This window comes from Grampus griseus, assembly GCF_964374135.1.
Source record: "Grampus griseus genome assembly, chromosome: 12".
NCBI classification, from domain to species: Eukaryota; Metazoa; Chordata; class Mammalia; order Artiodactyla; family Delphinidae; genus Grampus; species Grampus griseus.
This window is the reverse complement of record NC_139006.1, coordinates 43,534,449-43,546,823: the sequence shown is the minus strand read 5'-3', so window position 1 is coordinate 43,546,823 and position 12,375 is coordinate 43,534,449. Positions and strand designations below refer to the sequence as shown.

Genomic DNA, 12,375 nt, shown 5'->3' with positions numbered 1-12,375 from the left:
AATACTGAACACAGAAATTGATAAAATACCAATAAGTTTAATTAATTATTTAATAATTAATAATAAATATATTTTTTAAATGATTGAAATTAAATAGAAAATCTCAAACATGACCAGGGTGAGGAAACCCTGTTCAATGAGTATTTAAAGCATGCTAAAGTTCTTGTGAAAACTGTAAACTCTACTAGAAAAATTTATTGTTAAGAAGGTAATTATTTTTATATTTTCGTATTTATTAGGGACAAGTCCATAGGATATGCAAAGAAAAATAAATATGTACTTTTAAAAAAAGTCATATAGACCCTTTCAGTATTTTAATAGTCTATATTTCTCCATTCAAAATTTAGGACTAAGGATTTACAAATACAACTAGAAAATTAATTACCTGTATTTTGTTATTGGAGCTCCAAATTCAATTCAGTGCAACCCATTGTTGGGTACCTGTTAGGTACAAGGTACTGCGCGTATGAGCGGGCAGAGGAAGGATTGAACAAAATACAGGAAGCCTTTGACCGTGGAAATGTTGTATAATGCTGGTACCTAAAATAGCATTATTCCAAGTAATTTCCATCTCCAGTAGTCTGCACTTTTTCTGCAGGCATGGAGGTAGATGTATGATCTCCAAATAGGTGTGTTTTCCCATCACAGCTGACCTTCACGTTTGCTTAAAGCAATACTGCCGCTCCTAGTACCTCACCTCTGTTTAATGAGAGCCATTTCCGAATGCCAACGTTGGGTTAATGGACTGAGATGGGAGAAAATCAAACGTATCTCTCCGTTTTACACGAGATTGCCTTTCTGCCTTGTGGCTTTAATCGCTCAGTTCTACTCACATCTGCCATAATAACAATTACGAGTTTTCTACCGACTTCTTACCCAGGAGGATATGTCAGAGTATAGCAACATCTCCTGAAGAAAGAAAGGGCAAATTCTTAATCTTTTTCCAGCGTCGTAGGTAATAATTTTCCTCTGCAAACCCCCAAGGAGTACTTCTTTTGCCTTTCACACCCACCATTCCCACAGGTCTTTGGCTCTGTTCTGATTTACGAGTTTTCTTCTATCCCCTTTCATCTGGGTTAAGTTTTAATTATGTAGACAGATTGTAAAAGTCTCTTTTTTCTTGTAAACAACTATTTCTTTGTTAGTAGTAGATTTTGTTTAACTGGTTTTCTCCTATCTGAATCTTCTTGTGGACTCAGGAATTGTGTCTGTTCATTGTTTAACTGCAGCATCAACAAAAGAGAAAGCTGGCTTCCCTTCGGAGTTTTCCTTGAGGGATTCAATCTTGGAACACCTCAAATTGCAAATCTCCCTCGGGAACCGTTCTTTGTTGCATATGTTTGGAAAGCCCATAATATTTCAGTTTTGAAGCAACATAAGAGCAGAGTATCGCCCACCTAGTAAGCAGTATGATAATACTCTCGGTACTTAAAAACTTCCTCTACTACCCAAATCAAGAAGGTGCTTGAAATCCTCAGAAGCACTTGTGAAAACATTAACCGTTTTCTCTTCATCAAGGGACTCAGAGAAGTGGATTCGAGAAAGCTCCTCAGGTAGTGCTGACAATCACTGCTCTTACTCTGGGACCTTCCATGTATAATTAAAATATGAAGGAAAAAATGTATTTATAATAGGTCTTTTCACTGTTGTTTTGCATAAACACTTTTACCCATTTGGTGGATTTCTTTCTTCTAATCACGAGATCATTCTGCCACATCCACATCTAATTCTGACCTCACAGGTTACCTGTGAAGCCCGACACCTGCGTGAACATTGATTTTGCCAAGTATAGCTAAATATTATCCTTTCACCAGCCTAGCAATCTCCCACAGCATTTTTAAACTTTTACCTGGCACCTCACCAAACGCCTCTTAAAAAGGCTAAATCCGTATTCTTTCAGAAGTTTCTGAGGCATTTTTGAAGAGAAAGGAGAGAGAATTTTTAGACACAGCAGTGTATGTAATGTCCTCGCAGTGAGAAACCATTTATTCAGCTCATCCCAAGAGGGGGGGCGGTGTGGTCCGTGGCCAAGGAACAGAGCTAAAGTCTTTGACCAGCCTTAGACACAAAGCCATGACCTTGGCCTCATTAGCTGGGCTGCTAACTATGTGAGCTCACCATGCAAGCTACTGCATATTTGCACGGCTGTTCATAGGGAGCAGGGTTTCTTAACTTGGGTTGCAGTAAGTGTCTGTAAGCAAACTGATTTTTTTTTTTTTTTTTTCTTTTGCGGTACGCGGGCCTCTCACTGCTGTGGCCTCTCCCGTTGCGGAGCACAGGCTCCGGACGCGCAGGTTCAGCGTCTATGGCTCATGGGCTGAGCGGCTCCGCGGCATGTGGGATCTTCCCGGACCGGGGCACGAACCCGTGTCTCCTGCAACGGCAGGCGGACTCTCAACCACTGCGCCACCAGGGAACCCCAAGTGTACTCTTTTTTTTTTTTTTTTTTTTCTTTTGCGGTACACGGGCCTCTCACTGCTGTGGCCTCTCACATTGCAGAGCACAGGCTCTGGACGCGCAGGCTCAGCGGCCATGGCTCACGGGCCCAGGCGCTCCGCGGCATGTGGGATCTTCCCGGACCGGGGCATGAACCCGATGCAGGGGACTCTCAACAACTGCACCACCAGGGAAGCCCAACATACTGATCTTTGACGCTAGATTTTGTGTGTGTTTATTTTTCTAAGGAGAGGGTTTATATTTTCATGAAATTCTCAAAAGTGGATGGAGCTTAAAAAAAGAGGAAGGTTAGGATTCCACTAAATGAGATCATTCTAAAACAATGTCATTTCAATATTTAAGTAAAGTAACATTTTGTTACTGAGGTAGATTTCTGTAATCCAAGGTAGATTTCTCTACTCCCATGTTATTGTGGGAGAGGCCCTTGAACTCTGACCTTTTCATTATTTATCCTTTTATGCCTTTGAGGGAATTTAAGTGGTTGTTTTTGTTTGTTTGTTTGCGCGGGCCTCTCACTGTTGTGGCCTCTCCCGTTGCGAAGCACAGGCTCCGGACGCACAGGCTCAGCAGCCATGGCTCACGGGCTCAGCAGCTCCGCGGCATGTGGGATCTTCCCGGACCGGGGCACGAACCCACGTCCCCTGCAACGACAGGCGGACTCTCAACCACTGTGCCACCAGGGAACCCCAAGTGTACTCTTTTTTTTTTTTTTTTTTCTTTTGCGATACTGGGCCTCTCACTGCTGTGGCCTCTCACATTGCGGAGCACAGGCTCCGGACGCGCAGGCCCAGCGGCCATGGCTCACGGGCCCAGCCGCTCCGCGGCATGTGGGATCTTCCCGGACCGGGGCACGAACCCGCGTCCCCTGCATCGGCAGGCGGACTCCCAACCACTGCGCCACCAGGGAAGCCCCAAGTGTACTCTTTAAGTTGGAGAAACCTACTACTTTTCAAGGAGAGGGAAATGAGAGGTTGAACCTTTCATTTTTGAATTTTTATATTTTTAAGACATGAAGTGGTGTTTTCCCCCTTTATCTACAAACATGTTTTTCAAAATCCCTTCCTCAACAGTCTATTCTGAGAGTCTTCTTTCCCCTCAAAGCCATTCTAAGATAACTTGAACCTGACTTTACGATATAGGAGAGCTGAAGTCTGGGATGCTTCCCCTAATTAAATGTTAGGCTGTTACTTATTAACTGTAGGATAGCACATTCCTTAGATAAGATAAAGGCAACAATAGAAAATTGCCATTCTAGGGCCATCAACTACAGTCTCTTCTGTCTTCAGAGTGTTAAAGTTCATGGAAATCCTCAGTATTGTTGATATACTGTATATCTGTACCATATTTGGGAAGAAATGTTATCAGCAAGGTACAATGTGGATTTTTAAAAAATTCTAGGTTGCTTCACGGAACGAGCACTTAAGAGGAAAAGAAAGGATCGAAACTCTGTGGAAAACCAAACTATGTGGTCTTCAGAAATGAGAGATGCAGCCATCTGAAATGGTCATGAACCCCAAACAAGTCTTCCTCTCAGTGCTGATATTTGGAGTAGCAGGGCTACTCCTCTTCATGTATTTGCAAGTCTGGATTGAAGAACAACACACAGGTAACACCTCAACTTTTTTTTCCTATTTTTAATGACAACGGTCATTTTCACTTAAATGAGCTATGGTGTTTATAGATATATACAAAGTCACAGTATTTCCAACAACACAGAGCATTAGATACAAAATAAAACCTCCAGCTCCCCAGAGAAAGGATGGTTATACATTTCTGGGGAGCATTTGCTTGGTCCCTTGGGACCGCTCTTGGAATTTTTGTTATCCTGGGCAAGTGGCTCATCAGCCCTTTGGCTCAGCAAAGACTGCTTGTAGAGAATCTGTCTACTCATTTATCCTACCTTTGATGTGTCTACTAAGCACTGAGCACAAGCCTAAAGGGAGCTGAATATATAGCAAACTCTTTTAATTCCTTTTTAATTTTTGTGTGGATACTCCAGTTGGTGTAGAAATTCTTTCATATCTTTAATATAAAGCAAGAGTTAGCAAACCTTTTCAGTAAAAAAAGAGAAAATATTTTAGGCTTTGCAGGCCATGTCGTCTCTATCACAACTATTCAACTCTGCCAACGGATCACAGAAGCAGCCAAAGATTATTATGTAAACAAACGAATCAGGGTGTGTTCCAATAAAACTGTTATTTACAAAAACAGCTGGTAGGCCAGCTTTGGTCCACTGGTTGCCGCCTACTCTACTTATCTTGTATACTCATCATTCAGTTTGTAATTGCTGTATGTTGGAGGCACTCAATTACTGTTAAAATGGATTATGTTTATAATGATGCAAGGACATGTTTTAGAACATCATAGAAATATATACACATAGGTGTTGTGAAATTTGGTTGTTTTCCGTTAGTAGAAATAGCCTATGGCTTATGACTGTTAAGAAAAATAAAAATAGAACTATTCCTTAATTGTTTCCAACTGTGGCCCATTTTTAAATTATTCTAGATATAAAGCACTTAAGAATCTACCCTGAATGGACTTGAGGACACAGGGAGGGGGAAGGGTAAGCTGGGACGAAGTGAGAGAGTGGCATGGACATATATACACTACCAAATGTAAAATAGATAGCTAGTGGGAAGCAGCTGCATAGCACAGGGAGATCAGCTTGGTGCTTTGTGACCACCTAGAGGGGTGGAATAGGGAGGGTGGGAGGGAGACGCAAGAGGGAGGAGATATGGGGATATATGTGTATGTATAGCTGATTCACTTTATTATAGAGCAGAAACTAGCACACCATTGTGAAGCAATTATACTCCAATAAAGATGTTTAAAAAAAAAAAGGAATCTACCCTGAAAGATAATTCCATACTAAGTCTTAAATAATGATGATTTTAAAAGTTGTTTCCATTTTTAAATTCCTATCCTTGCTTTAGCCTCATAGACACTTTGGAATTATTTAATTTATATGGTAACTCTTGTGAAAAGAATTTGCATATAATTATTTTCTAGAGAATATGTAACATATTGTCCAAACTTATTTTTAATTCCCATTACAGTTTATAGAAACTATAATATTTTCTGTTTTCTATATTACTGCAACATTTTATCATACTAACTGATAATACTGAATGAAACCATCTGTGATAAAATAAATAGGCTGATTCCTTTTGCAATATAATTCCTAGCATAGATCTTGTCACATAGTAAGCCTTCAGGAGGTGTTTGTTGAACGAGTGAATAGATGAAAACCTCACTGTAGACTATAGACTGGAACGCAGCAAAGAAGGAAGAATCAAAGAGATCTCATTATTGGGAGGTTTGTTAACATCATAGTCTCATAATAGATTTCCCAAGAAAAGTATCACAACAAAACTCCAATACGTAAAAGAAAATATATTCCTATATACAGACTCATGGAGAAATGTTGTGATTTAGTCTGCGGGTAAGAAACTACATGACTTCTGAGGAAACAGCCAAGTCATATGATAGCCTGACATATACAATGCAATTTACAAAATGTGTCCACAAACATCAGTAGCTACAATTGATGGAAAGCTTACTAAGTGCCAGATGTTTACATGTATTTTCTCTTACCCTGTAGACATCTCACTGGATGTGCTATTCTAAGTTTGTAGATGAGGAAACTAAGGCTCAGGTGGGTGAGGAAGTTAGCCAAGGCCCCACATGAGTGGGCTGAGGTACGGAGGGAAAGCTAGGATTCAAACCCAGGTTGTATCTCTCTGAAGTCCATGCCTCTACCCTATGTATTGCTTCTATGAGGGGGAGAAGGTGAATATTATTATCCCCTAGAGCACACATGAATCAACTGATTAAGTGACTTGCCAAAAGATACAAAGCTAAGTATTTTCAAAGTATGATCCATGCCCAGGTTCTCCTATGCCTCGTGAGCCCTGAAAGAGCCTCCTAACCAAAAAAGGCAGATAAGATAAACATATGTGATACATGCCGTAGCATCAGTACAGGCGTTTTAAAATCACTGACTTGGTAAACCTAAGCTATGTTTACAAGTTCATAAATGTATAATCTCTTCTGCAAGTTGGATTCTTTTTTTTCTAATTTTTATTTTTCTTAATTGAGTTCATAAGTTTTCCAAGTTGGGGAATTATTTTCCTCAGTGAATATGGGCTGGTAAGACATTTACCATTTATTCTCTTAATTTTTGTGATTTGCTAGAAGTACTTTCTCTGATTCTCAATATATCCTAAATGAATTATGTAATTTTTCACAATCTACTCATGACCGTGAGTATAAACGTTAGAACTAGGATTCCTTTAGATAACTATTTTACTGAAGAAACATTTTATTCTTCTTCAATAAGACTTCATCTGGAGTTTTGTCTTATACTAGGCTGGTGTCCTAGGTTGTAATTCTGTAGTTTTCTAGGTAGACAGGTCCCTATGTATTTTATATGTGTTTCACATAACATCAGGCATTTTTAAAGGCAGTCTCTTTAAATCAGAAAATATCTGAATGTATGCTTTGATGTTAAGTTAAAAATTGGAAAATCTGAGTTTTGGACGCTTTCAAACTGTCACTCACAGAACTTTGGAAGATGTTTTGGTTCCAGAGATCCTCTGTAAGTAGAGCAGATTTTAAAGCTTCGGGTGGTTTGATCTCATATACATTTCAGTTGTATGTAAGAACTCTTAGGTTCTTTTCATACCTTTTTTCTTTTGAGGCTTTTAAAATTCAGTAAGATACAGACTGTTTTCTATACCTCCCTAGTTTTCCTGGGCTTCTTCTTATTAAAATAAAATGCTTTAGGATTACAAAAAAAAGTCTTAAGTATGCTACGATGTGCTAGTAAAAGATTATGAATAGATAAGATCTTTTTGGAGGCAAAGAGGAAAAATGTGTCACAGAGAAATGAAATTCTATCCAATTATACAACAGTTTCATATGGGCATCCATTTCAATACCATCATCAATTAAATTATGCCTTTCTCTGCTAATTTTCAGTATGTGGTTGCATTATTATGAACTTTATTTTGTACATTTCTTTTCCCTAGTTGTTAGGAGTGCAAATTTTACATTCAGAGGAAACTTGAAAATCTCAGATCTCCTTGTTAACTCTGGACAAATCACTTAGCCTCTCTAAGCCTCGATTTTCTCATCTGTAAAATGGGGATAATAATGTTTTCCATATAGGACTGCAGTGAGGATCAAGGGAGACAGTGCCTGCAAAGCACTTAGCAGGGTGCCTGGCAAGCAGTAGTGCCCAATAAGTGTGAGCTGTTATTATGGTCCTGGAAATGATGCAGAGCATCTGCAGACTTGCTTTTTCTGAGTTATCCCAGTTAAGACTCAGCCGCAATTCAGGAAAACAGCCCCAAGCTTGTGCCTTGACTGATTAAGAGGAAAAAAGAAAAGATGAAGGCTCAGTTCCAGCTCTGGTTAAAATAGTTGGGAGACTCTAACTGGCACAGAGCCATCGTGTTTCACAATGTGGACACTGGACAGGGAGAGATGGGATTGAGTGGCAGAGAGGAGAGTTCGGGCCCAGGACGATCTCAGATCTGTACAGGCTGCCCAAGGTTAGGGTACTCATTCATTCAACAGCGTTTATTGAAGACCTAACAATCGGAGGCGCCAATAGAGAACCAGATATAACCTCGGTTCTCAAGGAGACTATAGTCTCATGGATTGTAAGGGAGAAAATAGTCTTGAGTCCAGGCCAAGGCTTTGGTACAAAAGGACGGTCCATTGCGACAGGAAGGAGATAGGCCCTTCTTTATGAGGTAAAGTAATGAGTTAAGACCAGGAGAAAGAGCCCAATCAGTTGTCAGTAATGGGACTGCTGACCAGATAAAATGTTAAAAGGAGAAGTGTAGGGGTGGGAGCAGGGTCAGCAGAGGCAGAGGACCAGATCCAAGCAGAACAGGTACCTGTCTGGGGAAGATGCAGTAATGAGGAGGGCCATCTCAGGATAAATCACAACAGTGGCTCATTTTTTTTCCCCAGCTCCTGTTGAAATTTGCAATTCGGTGCTCTTTCTCTAGGTAGACTGCTACTGCTAAACAGAACAAATACCAGAAGGTGTGGTACATAATTGTTCTGTATATGCAATAAGACAGGGTGAAGACCCCATCATAACAGAGTCAGAATCTCAGCTTTAGAAAAAAATTTAAAGATTATCTTGTACACCACCTTTTTTTAAAAAAATATAAATCCAATGACATCACTCCCCTGTTTAAAACTTTTCCGTGATAGCTAATTCCCTTTAGCAAAATCTTCTCCCTGGGCCCACGAAGCTGTGGGTGGGAGCCACCTCCTGCCCCAGAGCCTCCCCTTCATTCCCTTGCCAGTGTTCCCAGCTTTACATCGATCTTTCTACCAAACTAAGCCCTGGGCTAACTCAGCGCTCTCACAGTCTCAGAAGCTGGGATGCTTTTCCAGCTGTCACCTGTCAGGGCTTAGCTCAAATGTCACCTAGTTTGATCACCCCACGATCCATCCGTCAGCCTCTCCCACCATCTTACTTATTTCTGTCAGAGAAATGGTCATAATTAGCAATTGCCTCGTTGAATTATCTGTTGACTTACTTATTGTCTGTATCCGTTAACCGTTTTGCAACCTCCACGAGGACAGAGATCTTGTCTGTTTCACTTATCGCAGTGTCCTCGTTCCACAGCGTGGAACATGTATTTGGTAGGTGCTCAATAGTATTGTCGGACAGGTGCATAAAGAATGCCTCCGTAGGTTTTCCAGCATCCAGCCAAAGGATTACATAGACTATGTTTGAGTATTTATGGGGACAATGAATCCACTACTTCCCAAGGCATCCACTCAGCTGTACAGCCACCTCCTTAGAAAGCGCCATGTATTAAGGCAGAATTCACCTCCTTAGCTTCTCATCGTCCTCACTGGATCCTGGCCGGCACTGCATGAGTCTTATCCTTCCTCCATGGGCCGGCCTCATCATTTTCATGGCAAATGAAATCCCAGATTTTTTAACCATTTTATGAACCACTTACTTTATATTTATTTTAAAATATGATGTATTCTATTATCGTATGAAACCTGTGTTAGAAATACATATATCTAATAAAATCCCCTGTCAAGTAGTGAAAAGTTATTTACACATATTTTCAAATATATAAAGTAGTGAAAATTAAACATCCCACTGAATAACTTATTTCTTCTTTTGAGATATTCCAGAATCAAGTTTAGTCTCGGAGACACTGCTTTGGGAAAGATCCCCAGTATCCTCCTTACTTGCTGCAAGTAATAATAAATCATTTTTTCTACTGAAAAAAAAAATGTTTCGTCTTAACTATTACAAACTAAAATTGTTCCCTGGATTTATATACATTGTAAAAATCTATCTGACAACTTCTGAACATTATTATTCAGGACCAGTATTTTTTAGATTTTAAATTTTTTAAAAGGAAACAAATTTATTTAAACAAAAACTAAAATACAGTTCACCCATTTCTCCCACCCTTCCACCCCCCCCCCCACCTCTGGCAACCACCAATCTGTTCTCTGTCTCTGTGAGCTTGTTTTGTTTATTGTTTTTAGATTCCATGTATAAGAGAAATAATACAGTATTTGTCTTTCTCTGTCTTACTTATTTCACTTTATGTAATGCCTTCAAGGTCCATCCACATTGTCACAAATGACAAGATTTCATTTTTTTATCTGAATAATATTCCTTTGTATTATATATATACAAATCTTCTTTATCCATTCATCTGTCAGTAAACGCTTAAGTTGTTTCTATATCTTGGGTATTGTAAATAAAGCTGCAGTGAACTTAAGAGTTTCCTATATCTTTTTCGAGTTAGTGTTTTCATTTTCTTCAGATAAAAACCCAGAAGTAGAATTGTGAGATCATATGGTAGTTCTCTTTTTAAGTTTTTGAGGAACCTTCATACTGTTTTCCATAGTGGCTGCACCAATTTACATTCCCACCAACAGTGCATGAGGGTTCCCTTTTCACCACATCCTCACCAATGCTTATTTCTAGTCTTTTTGACGGTAACCATTCTAACAAGTGTGAAGTGATAGCTCATTGTGGTGTTGATTTGCATTTCTCCGATGATGAATGATGTAGAGCATCTTTTCATGTACCTTTGACCAACTGTATGTCTTCTTTGGAAAAACATCTATTCAGATCTTCTGCCCATTTTTTAATCAGATTGTTTGGTCTTTGCTATTGAGTTGTATGAGTTCCTTATATATTTTGGATATTAACCCCTTATCAGATATATGATTTGCAAATGTTTTCTTGCATTCAGTAGGTTGCCTTTTTCATTTTGTTGACAGTGTCCTTTGTCATGCAGAAGCTTTTTAGTTTGATGTAGTCCCACCTGTTTAGTTTTGCTTTTGTTGTTTTTGCTCTTGGAGTCAGATGCCAAAAATTATCTCCAAGATCTGTGTCAGGGAGCTTACAGCCTATGTTTTCTTCTAAGAGTTTTATGGTTTCAGGTGTTACATTCAAGTCTTTCATCCATTTTGAGTTAATTTTTGTGTATGGTGTAAAATAGTGGTCCAGTTTCATTTTTTTGCATGTGGCTGTCTAGTTTCCCCAACACCATTTATTGAAGAGACTGTCTTGTCCCCATTATATATTCTTGGCTTCTTTGTTGTAAATTAATATGTAGGGGTTTATTTCTGCGCTCTCTATTCTATTCTATTGATTTATGTGTCTATTTTTAATGCCGGTACCATACTGTTTTAGTCACTGTAGCTTTGTAATATAGCTTTGTTCCAGCTTTTTTCTTTTTTCAAGAATGCATTGGCAGGACCAATAACGTTTTAGATATTAATTGATCGTGTTTTTACATCTTTACCTTAAACAGAAACTTATTTGACTTTTCATACCTCTAATGACATTTTTTCTGATTCCTACTAGTTTATTTCTGATTTACACTAAATAAGTACTGATATCTGAGTTTAGTTTAGCATTCAACATTAGCATCTAAAGTCAATTGTTTAGCTATAAATTATCATACCTAGCATATGAAAGAATCACATAGCTATAATCCCACCTTTTCAAAACTCATTGTCACCAATCCAGGCTCTATAGGACTCTGATTCCAAAAATAGTTGGCCTGAAAAGTATGTTCATTTTGGTCAATGATGTGAACTTTCTGTAAGCCAGGGCTTTATTCAGATCTTCAGTGCTGTCATCAATGGCAAGATTGCCAAAACAGATGGCTACTTTTAATTTTTTTTTTTTTGCAAAAGTACAATAAACATCAATAGGCTCAGGTTATATTTTAACCTTCTTGTGTTTGTATGAAAATGATTAGTAGCTACAAGCTTCTGATTTTAGGCAAAGTAAAGCCACCTTATTGTTCTCTTGGACAGTTAATTGATTCAGGACCTCACAGACAAACTGGCCTCCATGCTTTGGTATAATATTTCTAACAAGATTCCATCTTGCTTTTTTCCAAACTAAATATATTTGTGGCCTATACATAAGTCTTGCTTTTAGACTGGTTTGGCATAATTCTTTTCTCTTGAGCCTCTCTGATGAGAAAGTGTATTCTTCTCCTCTGAAATCAGGCTGTTTTTCCTGATTTTGATGTTGCTGTATTGAAATTCTATTTTCCCCCAGGGGATCTTTGTATAACCTGACCTGGAGCAAAGGCACGTATATCATGAGGACTTTATGCTTACTGTCAATCATATCCTCAGGAAAATAAAATTGCTTTTAAAAGTCACTTGTTTGAGTTACTTCCTCTGGTTTTGATGACGGTTGCAACCATTTTTTAATCAAATAAACACCTACTCCCTCTGCCTACCTCTGGACACCGCCATCTCCCATCTTCCTTTTACCTGATTTTTCCCATCTCAGTTGACTTAGCTGTTCTCTCCTCCTGGAACATGTTTTCCTTCACTGTTTCCATTGCTGGCTTTTCCTTATCCTTCAGGGTATAGCTTAAA

At 39.0% G+C, this 12,375-nt stretch overlaps 1 protein-coding gene across 1 annotated transcript in view; it reads left to right on the top strand.

Annotated features, from left to right (window-relative positions):
• Positions 1 to 3,942: 3,942 nt before the first annotated feature.
• CHST9 (carbohydrate sulfotransferase 9) overlaps positions 3,943 to 12,375 on the top strand; it is a gene marked incomplete at both ends in the record, with an annotated part of 198,225 nt that continues 189,792 nt past the window's right edge. The window contains one exon of the mRNA XM_082667450.1: positions 3,943 to 4,063. Within this exon, the coding sequence (XP_082523576.1) occupies positions 3,943 to 4,063 (121 nt within the window). The remainder of the gene's footprint in view (positions 4,064 to 12,375) is intronic.